Raw genomic sequence first — 11317 nt, 5'->3', positions numbered from 1 at the left:
GGCTACTGTAATTAGACTAGCTAGCTAGAGCCTCCTTTAAAGCACCAAGGCAATGGGTTTACGCACGGCACCAAAGAATGTGGAAAGCTTTGTTGAATGATTTCTGCACCTGGCAGTTGCTTTCAGTAGTCCAGTCGTTAGTCAACACGTAACTTACATTGAAACAATCAAACTAGGCAACTATCATGCTTAACTAATTTCTTGAAGAGAGTGATTGAATCATTCTGCTGGACATGATGACAAGCTAGAGACTTGAAAAGAACATCTTCGTTAATTTTCTACCTTGGATGTTTCCTGTACTTCAATATGTTTTTCCTTTTTAAGCTTCCGCGATCTTGTCTCATAATTTTTTTATGTGCATCCATACTTTTGTAGAGGGGAGTATCTTTTTTTTTTTGTACTTAAGTTTCTGCAGAATCCAGCTTACTGGCATTACTTCAGCTTATTCCTATCGAAAAGCCACCGCCATCATCATCGTCCTCTGTTTGAAAGAATATGTGTCTCTATTCTGCACGTACTCCCTCCGTCCGAAAATACTTGTCATCAAAATGGATAAAAGGGGATGTATCTAGACGTATTTTAGTTCTAAATAGATCTCTTTTCATCTATTTTGATGACAAGTATTTCCGGACGGAGGGAGTATAACTTAATATATGTACATTGAGTACGTAGTCTCCAACCATTATTATCCCCGTTTTCTAAAGGTATATAAGTCAGTAAATGTCATCTTCGGTTGTCATTTTCAGTGACCACCAAATGTCCAAACAATAATTTTCACATAACGTCTTGACTAAGGAACTTATGAATTGTGAAGATACTACATATGTGAGATGGCTACCAACTAATTGTGTGTTTCTATATCTCGCACCGCTGCCACCCAGCTGGGCAGGACAAGAAACAGGTCAAGCATGACTGACTTGCTAGAATAGACTATCATTGATGCTAGATCATTTTCACCGTTCTCCTGCTGAAGAAATTTTCTATGGTTGATCCTATTTAAAATATTGGATAGGTCTGCGACCTAAAGGTGGCAGGCAGTTGATCTCCCGCTTGCTAGGTACTTCCTCCGTTCATAAATATAAGATGTTTTGGATATTTCAAAAGAGACTACACATGGATAAAAATGAGTGAACAAACACACTAAAGCGTGTCTATATACATCCGATTAAGAAAATAAAAATAGAACGTCTTATATTTGTGAATGGAGAAAGTAACTTATTTCGTTGGTGCATATCTGCAGCCAAACAAGAGTATATGTGTGGACATAAGTGTAAAATATCATATTTATAGGAAAAAACAATACGGTGATGCTATGATCGAGAAGATGGTGAAGATGTTGATTGGCTTCATGTTCTTTTTACTCTGAAAACTAGATGCCATGTTGCGTCTATTGCGCAAAAATCATATACATCTGAGAAGTGAGGGTAAGTATATGAAATTGTGATGGAAAGGAAGGGATGGAGAGTTGGTGATGCCACGTAGACGATCGGTCCGAGTCCCGGTCTATTCATATATATGGTTTCAGGGCACAATAATGAAAAGATTTGAGCTTTTTTACGGCACCCATACTGTTACGGAGGTGAGGGAGCAGTATATAGCCATCCACCATTGAACTCATGAGGGTAGTATAGTCGTTTTCCTGCTCAGTTCGCATGGCTCGTGGGCGAAGGTTTCAGCCCATAAGTGAACCCTCTCTTCATTGTACTCAGTCATCAGAAATAAACGAATGATATCGCATTGATCCTAATGCCACCGCCCACCCTCGTCGAACTCACCGTCACGTCCCCGACTCCCGAAACGTTTGGCCTAAGGTGTTGGGTGAAGGGAGACGCCTAGGTGACCGCCAGAATCCTCACCGACGGGCGCCTGCATGGGGCCCTGCGGGATATGGGTACAAAATGGGTCAGGTTGACTGGGACTGAGGGGGCAGTACGATGCACTGGCGGCCTTAAAAATTTATCTCCCTAAAATGTCCTTGTATCAAGTATACTTCAGCACACGGAGCCGCCTGTGCCAGGGGGTATCTCTCATTTTCGGTGACCACCAAATGCCCAAACAATAATATTCACATAACTTGACTAAAGAACTTACGAACTGTTAAGATACTACATATGTGGGATGGCCACCAACTAATTTTGTGTTTCTATATCTCGCACCGCTGCCACCCAGCTGGGCAGGACAAGAAACGGGTCATCGTCAAGCATGACTGACTTGCTACAATAGACTATCATTGATGCAAGATCATTTTCCCCGTTGTCCTGGTGAAGAAAAGTTCTATGCATGCTTGATCCTATTTGAAATATTGGATAGGTCTGCGACCTAAAGGTGGCAGGCAGTTGATCTCACGCTTGCTAGATACTTCCTCTGTTCATAAATATAAGATGTTTTGGATATTTTAAAAGAGACTGCAGTTGGACAAAAATGAGTGAACAAATACATTAAAACATGTCTATATACATCTAATTAGGAAAAAGAAACCAGAATATCTTATATTACGTGTGGACATAAGTCTAAAATATCGTATTTATAGGGAAAATAATACCGTGAGGCTATGATCGTGAAGATGTTGATTGGCTTCATGTTCTTTTCACTCTGAAAACTAGATGCCCTGTTGCGTCCATTACACAAAAATCAAATATATCTGGGAAGTGAGGGTAAGTAGCGTGTTTTATAACTACAGCGCTACTGCTATGTGCATAGTATCAGCGCTCTTTCTCCCCAAGTGCTACTGCTAGATAGTAGCAGCACTGGCTTTTATAAAGCGGCACTGGTAAGCTCATGTGCATAATGTTTTCCCTAGTAGTGATAGTTTCGCTTTGAGTTATGTGTATCTTAATAAGCCATATGTAAACTCAATGATTTGGTAGATGTTGTACAAGGCATAATTTTAAGTCTTGACCTGATTTTCATAGCTTGTCTATTTTGTGTTGTTCGCTTTGGTTTTTAATTCTGCTAAGCAAAATTGAAAAAGAAACGAATAGTATAAACCAAATTGACAGAAAAAAACGCTTAAGCCTAGACCCAACAAGGCAATCACATCGCTCCTATTGGGCCGGCCCAAGATTTGCAGATTTGAAAAACGTTCATCTCCTTTTCAGCAAAAAAATTCAGATTTTGTAAAAAAAGACTACCTATTTGTGACTTTTCAAATTTGTGGATCTTTTTGTAAAAAAAGTCTACCTATACAAAAATTTAATAGATTTTCGAAAAAAAAATCACTAAAGAAGTTGCAAAATTTTGTTTCGAGAAATTGAAAACATTGACAAATTTGAGAAAGAGTTCACAATTCAAAGTTAAAGCTCGTGGAAGTAATCTAAGAGGGCCATATTTTCAATCCTACTTTATGCACCTATTTTTTGAACGTTAGAGAAAGAAAAATAACTAAATGGACCAAGCCTAGGATGGAGGGGTGGTGTGTGTGCCGGTTTGTGTGACACTACTCCATGTACGGCGGTAGATCCTAGTCAGCGCTTGTTGCGCTAGTCAGCGGAAGCAGCGATCGCACGCCACCTTTCATGGGTCGGCCCAACTACACGACCGATCATCTGTCGCTCGTCAAGAGCATAGGCTCGATCGCTTCTTCGTGGTTCGACGAAAAACACCTTCTTCATTGTTGACCTAGACGACAAGTTGACCATGAACATGTTTGACCTTTGACCGTTAACTTTCAAAATGGGTAGACCTTTTTGGAAAAGTTCATGGATTTCAAGAAATGTTTGCGGATTTGCAAAATGTTCACAAATTGAAAAATACCATGAATTGAGAAAAAAATCACAGATTTGAAAAAATTAACGATTTTTGATTTTTTTTATTTATTTTGAAAAGGGACGATCAATTTTGTGAAAAACAAGTCATTGAATTTTAAAAAATACTTTCATCTTGAAAAAATTCATCGATTTTGAAAAAATCATCAATTTAAAAACAAGTACATCTATTTTGAAAAATTACCAAAATTAAAAAAGTTTAGGAATTGGAAAAAAGTTCTTAAATTTCAAAAAAGTTCACCAAGTTTGGGAAACCGTTCACAAATTTGAAAAAAGTTCACTCTTTTTAGAGAAAATTGAAAATAGTTTGCACATTGGAAATGAAAAACAAGAACAAAAACAGAAAGGGAATAGAAAACAGAAAGGAAAATGAAAAATAAAATAGGAAAAAAGAACAAACCGTTTGACAAAACGGGGTGAAAAGAACAAGCAAAAAGGAAAAAGAAAAGAGGAAAGAAGAAGAGAATGAGAAAGAGGCATGTAATCTAGTGCACTGATGGTAGCTGGTTGGTTATTTCGTCGAAGTCTAAACAATGAAGTTGGTGGTTTGAATCCTGCCACCTTCATAGTTTTTTGCGATTTTAAATCAGAGAAAAAAATAGACGGCCACGCCCAACAACTGTGCAAGCCAGCGTACATGTATTTCTAAAATATGATCGTCCTCCCTTTCTTATGAAGAGGTATGGGCTAATCTGAGTCGTCCTTGTGTTTGGCCCCCCGGGGGGGGGGGGGTACTGAAGCAGAAGTGAAACAGAAAACAGGTGAGCACTACTTAAAATCAAACATTACAGCACCTGGAACAACCATGCATGCCGACCGCCCAGGCATCCGGAATAACCATCGTCGCCGCGTCCTTCAATCCATGACGAGGGAGAGGTGCCATCTCCTGCCCGACGAGAGGCAGAGGTGGCCCTCCTCCGCTGTGGTCGTGCTCGATCTGGTCGTCCTCCATGCCGGGGTGTATGTGATGTCCCCGCCTCGTCCTACAGGCTGCCGTCTTGGAGGAGAGGGTGATGCAGAAGGATCTTCTGCGTTGGTCAAGCTTGGTCGCCATGGATGGTGGTGGCGGGGGAAGCCGCGGGGTAGGAATTTGGTCGCGTCGGTGCTACGGAGGTTGGCCGGAAGGAGCTCCTCTCCCGGTGGCATGGAGATGAAACATGGGAGGGTCCTATCCCCGCGTTCAAAACCCTTGATGACGGACACTTGCTGGATCTTCGGCCCCGGGTAGAGATAGGGCGGCTATGGTTGGGCAAAGCACGATGTGGAGGCCCGGCAGTTTGCGCTATGGACAAACATAGAGAGGCATAGAGGGAGGGCGCCCTGTACTCGCGTTGGAAGGGGGAGCCGGGTTGTTCGGGTCGGGGGAGAAGTGGAGAACATGCGAGCATCTGGATGGGGTTCTTTCGGTTTTTTCTCTAGCGTATATAAAACGTGTGGGCTTTTTCTTGCGAATTTTGAGTATCGAACGCACGAGGCACAGGGGAGTAGCGAGGAATGGTTGTCCTAGGTCGACCGTCACAACTGCGACGATGGTCTGATTTCTCTGCTTTATTCTCAACATGTTTTGTTTACTGCTATTCAAGGCCTCATATACTTTGGTTAGAGGATATCACAATTATGTATTAATAGTATTATTACCGCACTCTCCCATATTTATGTACTATCAAGTAGTTGTGCTGTGAATTATTCAGTTGAATGAGATGTGAAATACTGACAAGAGCCGACTTGGGAGAGTTATTCTCCTAAAGGTGAGTTCTTATGCAACTATCTTTTCCCTGCTTCATTTCCTTGCATATTTCATCTAAGCTCCTTGCTTTATTTCCATGCATACTCATATAAATCTTGCTCTAAAGGCATGTAGAAGTTTATGTGTGCATCGCCTTGGGTAGAAAAATAACGTTATCTAAGTGATGGACGTGGAATTTTTGAGCTTGGGATCTTGGTCACCTCTTGTCCTTACCCTCCAATATAGCTTTGAGATCCGTACTAGACATCTAACCTACTACGTGAATTTTTCTCTTTTTTGTTTCTTCCAAATAAAACAACATATGAACTTCAAACTTTGCAAGACAACAAAACTTTCAGATTTTTTGATCGCACATAAATATACAAAATGAGGATTTTTTTAATTAAAAATGTTATATTTAGCATTTATGATGCACGAAAAAATCCAAAAGTTTTTTCTCACATTCTAGTTAGAATGTTTTATATGAAAGAAACAAAAAAACAAAAATGATTGTACGAATCGGAAATGAGTGGTTAGATAAGGAAGTGGGATACGTTCTAAATAACTGTGAGGTGGAAGCTTCTAGCAGAAAGGACATGGATGGCAACCCATTTTAATTCTTGTCCCAACCGGCCAATAGTTCCAAAGGCACCATTTTAGTGTACTTTAATTAGTCAGTCGTGGTTTGATGGTGGTTAAATTCTAATGATGACACAATAATTTCTTGACCTGGCCGGCACATAATGGTGCTACAAACAGGCGCAAAATTAGTTATTTTGGTTGCTCGATAGTGAAGTGCCCGAGTCAAGACGCTATGTGGAAATGCTTGTCTCTATACGGAATAAGGAGACAAATTTATGTATAACCAGGTAGCAGCAAGATCAACTTAAAACTTTAACTAAGTACAACATTGACGTCCGTAATAAAAGTGCATTTTATTTGTCTTCTACTTTTCCCAGCAGCCCGGCATGACAGATTTATTAGTTCCAAGTTATCTGTTGATTAGTCAGTACTACTGAACGGAAAGCAACTGACCAACAAGATGCAGAAATTAACTAAAAAAATGCTCTACTATTCTCTTCTCCAGGCGAGCGATGGTGACTTGCTGTTAAATAAGTGCACGGACTGAATTGTTCATCTGGATTGAGAGAAGAGCAACAACATGCAGTTAGAGCAAGGCATGGCGACAGTCCTGCTGCTCCTACTCAGCAGCCTCACACCGTTCCTGGCGGCAGCCGATGTATTCTGCGACAATGTTAAGGTCCTTGCTGCCACCCTCCCCAACAAAACCTCCACTTCCCCAGTACACTTTGCCACCGCCACCGTCGGCCAAGCCCCCGATATCGTGTATGCGGTTGCGCTCTGCCGTGGTGATGTCCTCAATGACACAGCCTGCGCCGAGTGCATCACAAACGTATTCGGCATAGTGCAGAACGTAGGCATAGATCTATGCCGACGGCTTAGGGGCCTATGCCGACGGCCCGTGGCCGTAGGCATAGACGGCGAGTCCGGTAGTGAGTGTGCGGACTGAATTCATCATCTCGATCGAGAGAAGAGCACCATCATGCAGTTCGAGCAAGGCATGGCGACAATCCTGGCGGCAGCCGATGTATTTTGCGCAATGTTTTAAATAGCGGGCTATGGCATATAGTGGCAACCCTGAAAAACAACTATAGCTGGGCTATAGCGGGCTATAGCGGCAAATTGCACATGAAATCATTTAGCGGCAACATGCTCAGACAGCTATAACGGAGCTATAGCGGGGCTATAGCCCCCTATTTGAAACTATGATTCTGCGACAACGTTAAGGTCCTTGCTGCCACCCTCCCCAACAAAACCTCCTCTTCCCCAATACACTTTGCCACTGCCACCGTCCGCCAAGCCCCCGACATCCTGTATGCGCTTGCGCTCTGCCATGGTGATGTCCTCAATGACACAACCTGTGCCGAGTGTATCACCAACGTATTCGGCAAAGTGCAGAACGCTACGCCGCCAGAGGTAGAGTGCTTCAGGTCTGCCTCCTACTTTGCTGATTGTATCCTCATCTACAACTCCAAAGACATCCTCGCCCCGTCATTCACCAATAGCACAGAAGGAGAAAATGGTGGCGACCCTCCTTTTGAGAGGTGGAATGTCAGAAATGTCACCGGCAACATGCCCCTCATCACCGGTCTCATCCACGAGCTGCTGGTGGAGACTATGGAGAAGGCAGCCAGCGCGTCGCCGAGGCGGTTCGCCACCGGTGTCGTAGACAGCGGCACGAACTTCCCGAAGGTGTACTCGTTGGCGCAGTGCACGCCGGACCTGTCTTCCGGGGACTGTCTAGACTGCTTGCAACATCTCCTTGGCATGATCAACTCCACCATGTCCCTCCGCATGGGAGGGCAGATGGGTGTCATACGGTGTTATTTCAGGTATGATGCATCTCAGTTCTATCAAGGCCAACCAATGATAAGTCTGGGGCCGCTAGCTCCAACTCCGACCCAACACAAGAGTAAGTCCAGCCCCAGGGTTCCTATATGTAATTTTGTGACATGGAGGTAAAATTCTCTATTATATACACACCTAATTGGTTGTTATCGTATACGTTCATATCAGGGCGGATGAACAAGCTGTGGATAATTCCCATAGTTTTAATACCTCTAGCTGCAGCAACATTTCTCTTCTTCATCTTGTACTATCGTCGGATCACAAAACAAAGAAAAGGTATGCCACTAATAATTAGTTAGTTTCTGAATGGGCCATTCTATTGTTTGAATTAGTTACACTTTAATAGTAGTCTTAATAAGACACTATTAAACATATATCAATAAAGAGGGATTGTGCCGATTCTCAATCATGTAGGTGAAGTGATGAGGTTACAAGGATCAAGACGTTCTCGGGATTTGGAAGGAGAGGAACAACTAGTTTGGCAAGGCAAAAATTCAGATTTCATGGTGTTTGACTTCCAACAGCTACTACAGGCCACAAATAATTTTTTGGAAGAAAACAAACTTGGACAGGGTGGCTTTGGTGCTGTATACAAGGTAAATTACTATGCGTATGTTTTTTTATATGTTTATTTCGAACTTCTTTAGCTTCCTAACATGATAGCTAACAAAGGAGCCCACATTTATAACAATGGTTAGGAGGTTTATAGTGCAAAGTGGAAGTGCCTAACTTTAGAATATATATTTTTACCAGGGCAAGCTTGCTGCTGGATTGGAGATAGCAGTTAAAAGACTTTCTTCACATTCAGGACAAGGGTTCATAGAGTTTAAAAATGAAGTCCAGCTCATAGACAAACTAGAACACAGTAATTTGGTTAGGCTCTTTGGATGTTGCTCCCTAGAAGAGGAGAAAATATTAGTGTATGAATACTTGCCCAACAAAAGCTTGGATTTCTTTATCTTTGGTATGTCTATGCATTTCTTATTTGAGTTTACACAATATTTATCAATGCATCAGAGTAACTAAAAATGACTCCACATTTTATTTTTCTGTTAACCCACTGAGTCTAATTTCATTACATAGGTAACCAAGTAGCACAAATTTTGATCAGTTAACCTGGCGTATTTCTCATGTTATACCAATGTTTGTCTGATGTGTAGATGAAAAAAGAAGAGCTTTACTTGATTGGTCCAAACATGTAGCAATAGTTGAAGGCATAGCACATGGACTTCTTTACGTACATAAGCACTCCCGGTTACGTATCATACATCGAGATCTTAAACCAAGTAACATTCTCTTGGATAGCGAAATGAATCCAAAGATTTCAGATTTTGGTCTAGCAAAAAATTTCAGCTCAGATAGCACTACTAGAAGACTGGTTGGTACATAGTAAGTTTCAGAAACACAATCCACTCTTGAGTACTTATATTACACCTCAATCATATGCAATAATTTCGACATGTATCATATACCATTTCAGTGGCTACATGTCCCCTGAGTATGCTTCGGAGGGTGTCTTCTCTATTAAATCGGACGTCTTCAGTTTTGGTGTTATTATTTTTGAGATACTTAGCGGAAAGCGGAATTCTGGTAGCCAGCAATATGGTGATTTCATCAATCTTCTTGGATATGTAAGATTATACACATAAACTTAAGCAAGTAATTTTTTTCTATATTTTCTGTGTTACCTATAACATAACCTGAAAACTGCAAACAGGCATGGCAATTATGGGAAGAGGGAAGGGGAATTGATCTTCTTGATACATCATTGGTTCCCAAAGGTCAATCACCGACGATTATGAGATACATTAATATAGCATTATTATGTGTACAAGAGAATGCAGCCGATCGACCAACCATGGCAGATGTTATAGCAATGCTATGCACCGATGATATGAACATCGATGAGCCTAAGCAGCCGGCATATTTCAACATAAGGGGCGGAAATGAAGAGGAGTCTACTGCTACAGAGTCATGTAGTATTAACGACATGACAACATCTGTCGCAGTTCCTAGATAGTTTTTCTCTCCTTGTTTACTATGTTTGTGATGTCCCAACGTGTATTGATGATATCGTAACCATTGTATCAAAGTATAAGTGTAAGTGGTCCATTCTAGTTTTCACAGACTATGTTGTTGCTACCTTGACTTCAGTTGTCCCTAATTTTATTTATTTTGCATTTTTTAATGGGGTTTATTGGTTTATCTATAGCATTTTTGTTACATTTTCTATCTAAATAGTAAATTGGAACACACATCACATTGTTTTGAAATAAAATATAATAAGAATTGTTGATGGTGTGCCCTAAGCGGTTTTGTTTCTCATAAGCTGACTCGAGTTTTAGACACATGATGATTTAATTCGTGGGGATGTACATGACAATTATTTTTAAGAACGAAGGTGCAAGATGCGTCCGACTTTAAATTATTAAAGCCCAGCCAGATAGAGTAATCAGAGGTTCATTCAACCACCAATCACAGACAACAAAAGTAAATGATGTTCAGATATAGATCTCCAAGCTGAATATGAGTGTGCAGATTCGAAAACATTTTGGTAGACTACGTGGCTGGAGACATTGCAGCCGTCCTCGCCATGGCGTCATTATGACCTAGCCGCTGGATCACCGCCTCCCCATTGTCTCACCCTTCGCCTTTCCCAATAGAGCCCACTGCTGCCGAAAAAGTTACCACTGATACGTGATGATTTGACACAAAAGTATGGTGTTGTAAAAAAATTTGTGATATAACAGCCACGAAGTCATAACTCTTTTTCTTTAAAAGATGTTGTCCAATTGATAGATCGTGTGTTGGAAATTTCATTCAGCCGAGTAGTTATTTCATCATATAAACCTCTGACGCCTTGATTGACTTCTGGATTAACTAATTGCTCTATTCGATCCTGCCGGTTGGTAGCTGCCGTGAATAATTGTTTCATCGACAACGTGATTGACGGTTTCCATTTTGTTGACTGTCTTTTTTTTTTGCCAGAGAATTATTGACTGCTGAGCTGATTGCTAAAAGCCACGCAATGATACACAACTAAGGAAGCAAGCAAGGTCCCCGCCCTTATGTGGTCGGTTGCCGTTCCGACGATGTTGCGAGGCGGGACGAGTGCTGCGGTTTCGTCGCTACAGCGTGTCCCCTTTAACCCAAACCTACCTCTTTGAGATGGTCTTCGCGGTGTCTGGATGTTGGGTGGCGGCCCTGGCGGCAGGAGACGTGGCGTTTGTGGGCAGAGCATGTGTCTCAAGTGTGGACGGGTAGCCATGGTCACATGGGTGGCTTGGTTGCAGGTGCTTGGCGGAGCTAGTGTCCGATAGAGGAGTGGGCGCGCTAGGGTACATCACTTTCCCAGTCCGTGCACTTGCCGACGGTGGCGGCGTCCGTGGATTTCTTA

General features: G+C 41.8%; 1 protein-coding gene across 1 annotated transcript; it reads left to right on the top strand.

The window, feature by feature from the left end:
• The first annotated feature begins 6670 nt into the window (after window positions 1-6670).
• On the top strand, window positions 6671-9940 carry LOC119289906 (putative receptor-like protein kinase At4g00960). Its single transcript, XM_037569079.1, has 8 exons — window positions 6671-6751; window positions 7300-7984; window positions 8089-8196; window positions 8335-8516; window positions 8674-8884; window positions 9081-9309; window positions 9401-9551; window positions 9638-9940. Exons 1-8 carry the CDS (start codon window positions 6671-6673, stop codon window positions 9938-9940), a joined length of 1950 nt encoding a protein of 649 aa, XP_037424976.1.
• Window positions 9941-11317: the final 1377 nt, after the last annotated feature.

The sequence above is a fragment of the Triticum dicoccoides genome, chromosome 4A, assembly GCF_002162155.2.
Source record: "Triticum dicoccoides isolate Atlit2015 ecotype Zavitan chromosome 4A, WEW_v2.0, whole genome shotgun sequence".
NCBI classification, from domain to species: Eukaryota; Viridiplantae; Streptophyta; class Magnoliopsida; order Poales; family Poaceae; genus Triticum; species Triticum dicoccoides.
The sequence above is the reverse complement of the archived record's forward strand: the minus strand, read 5'-3'. Positions and strand labels throughout refer to the sequence as shown.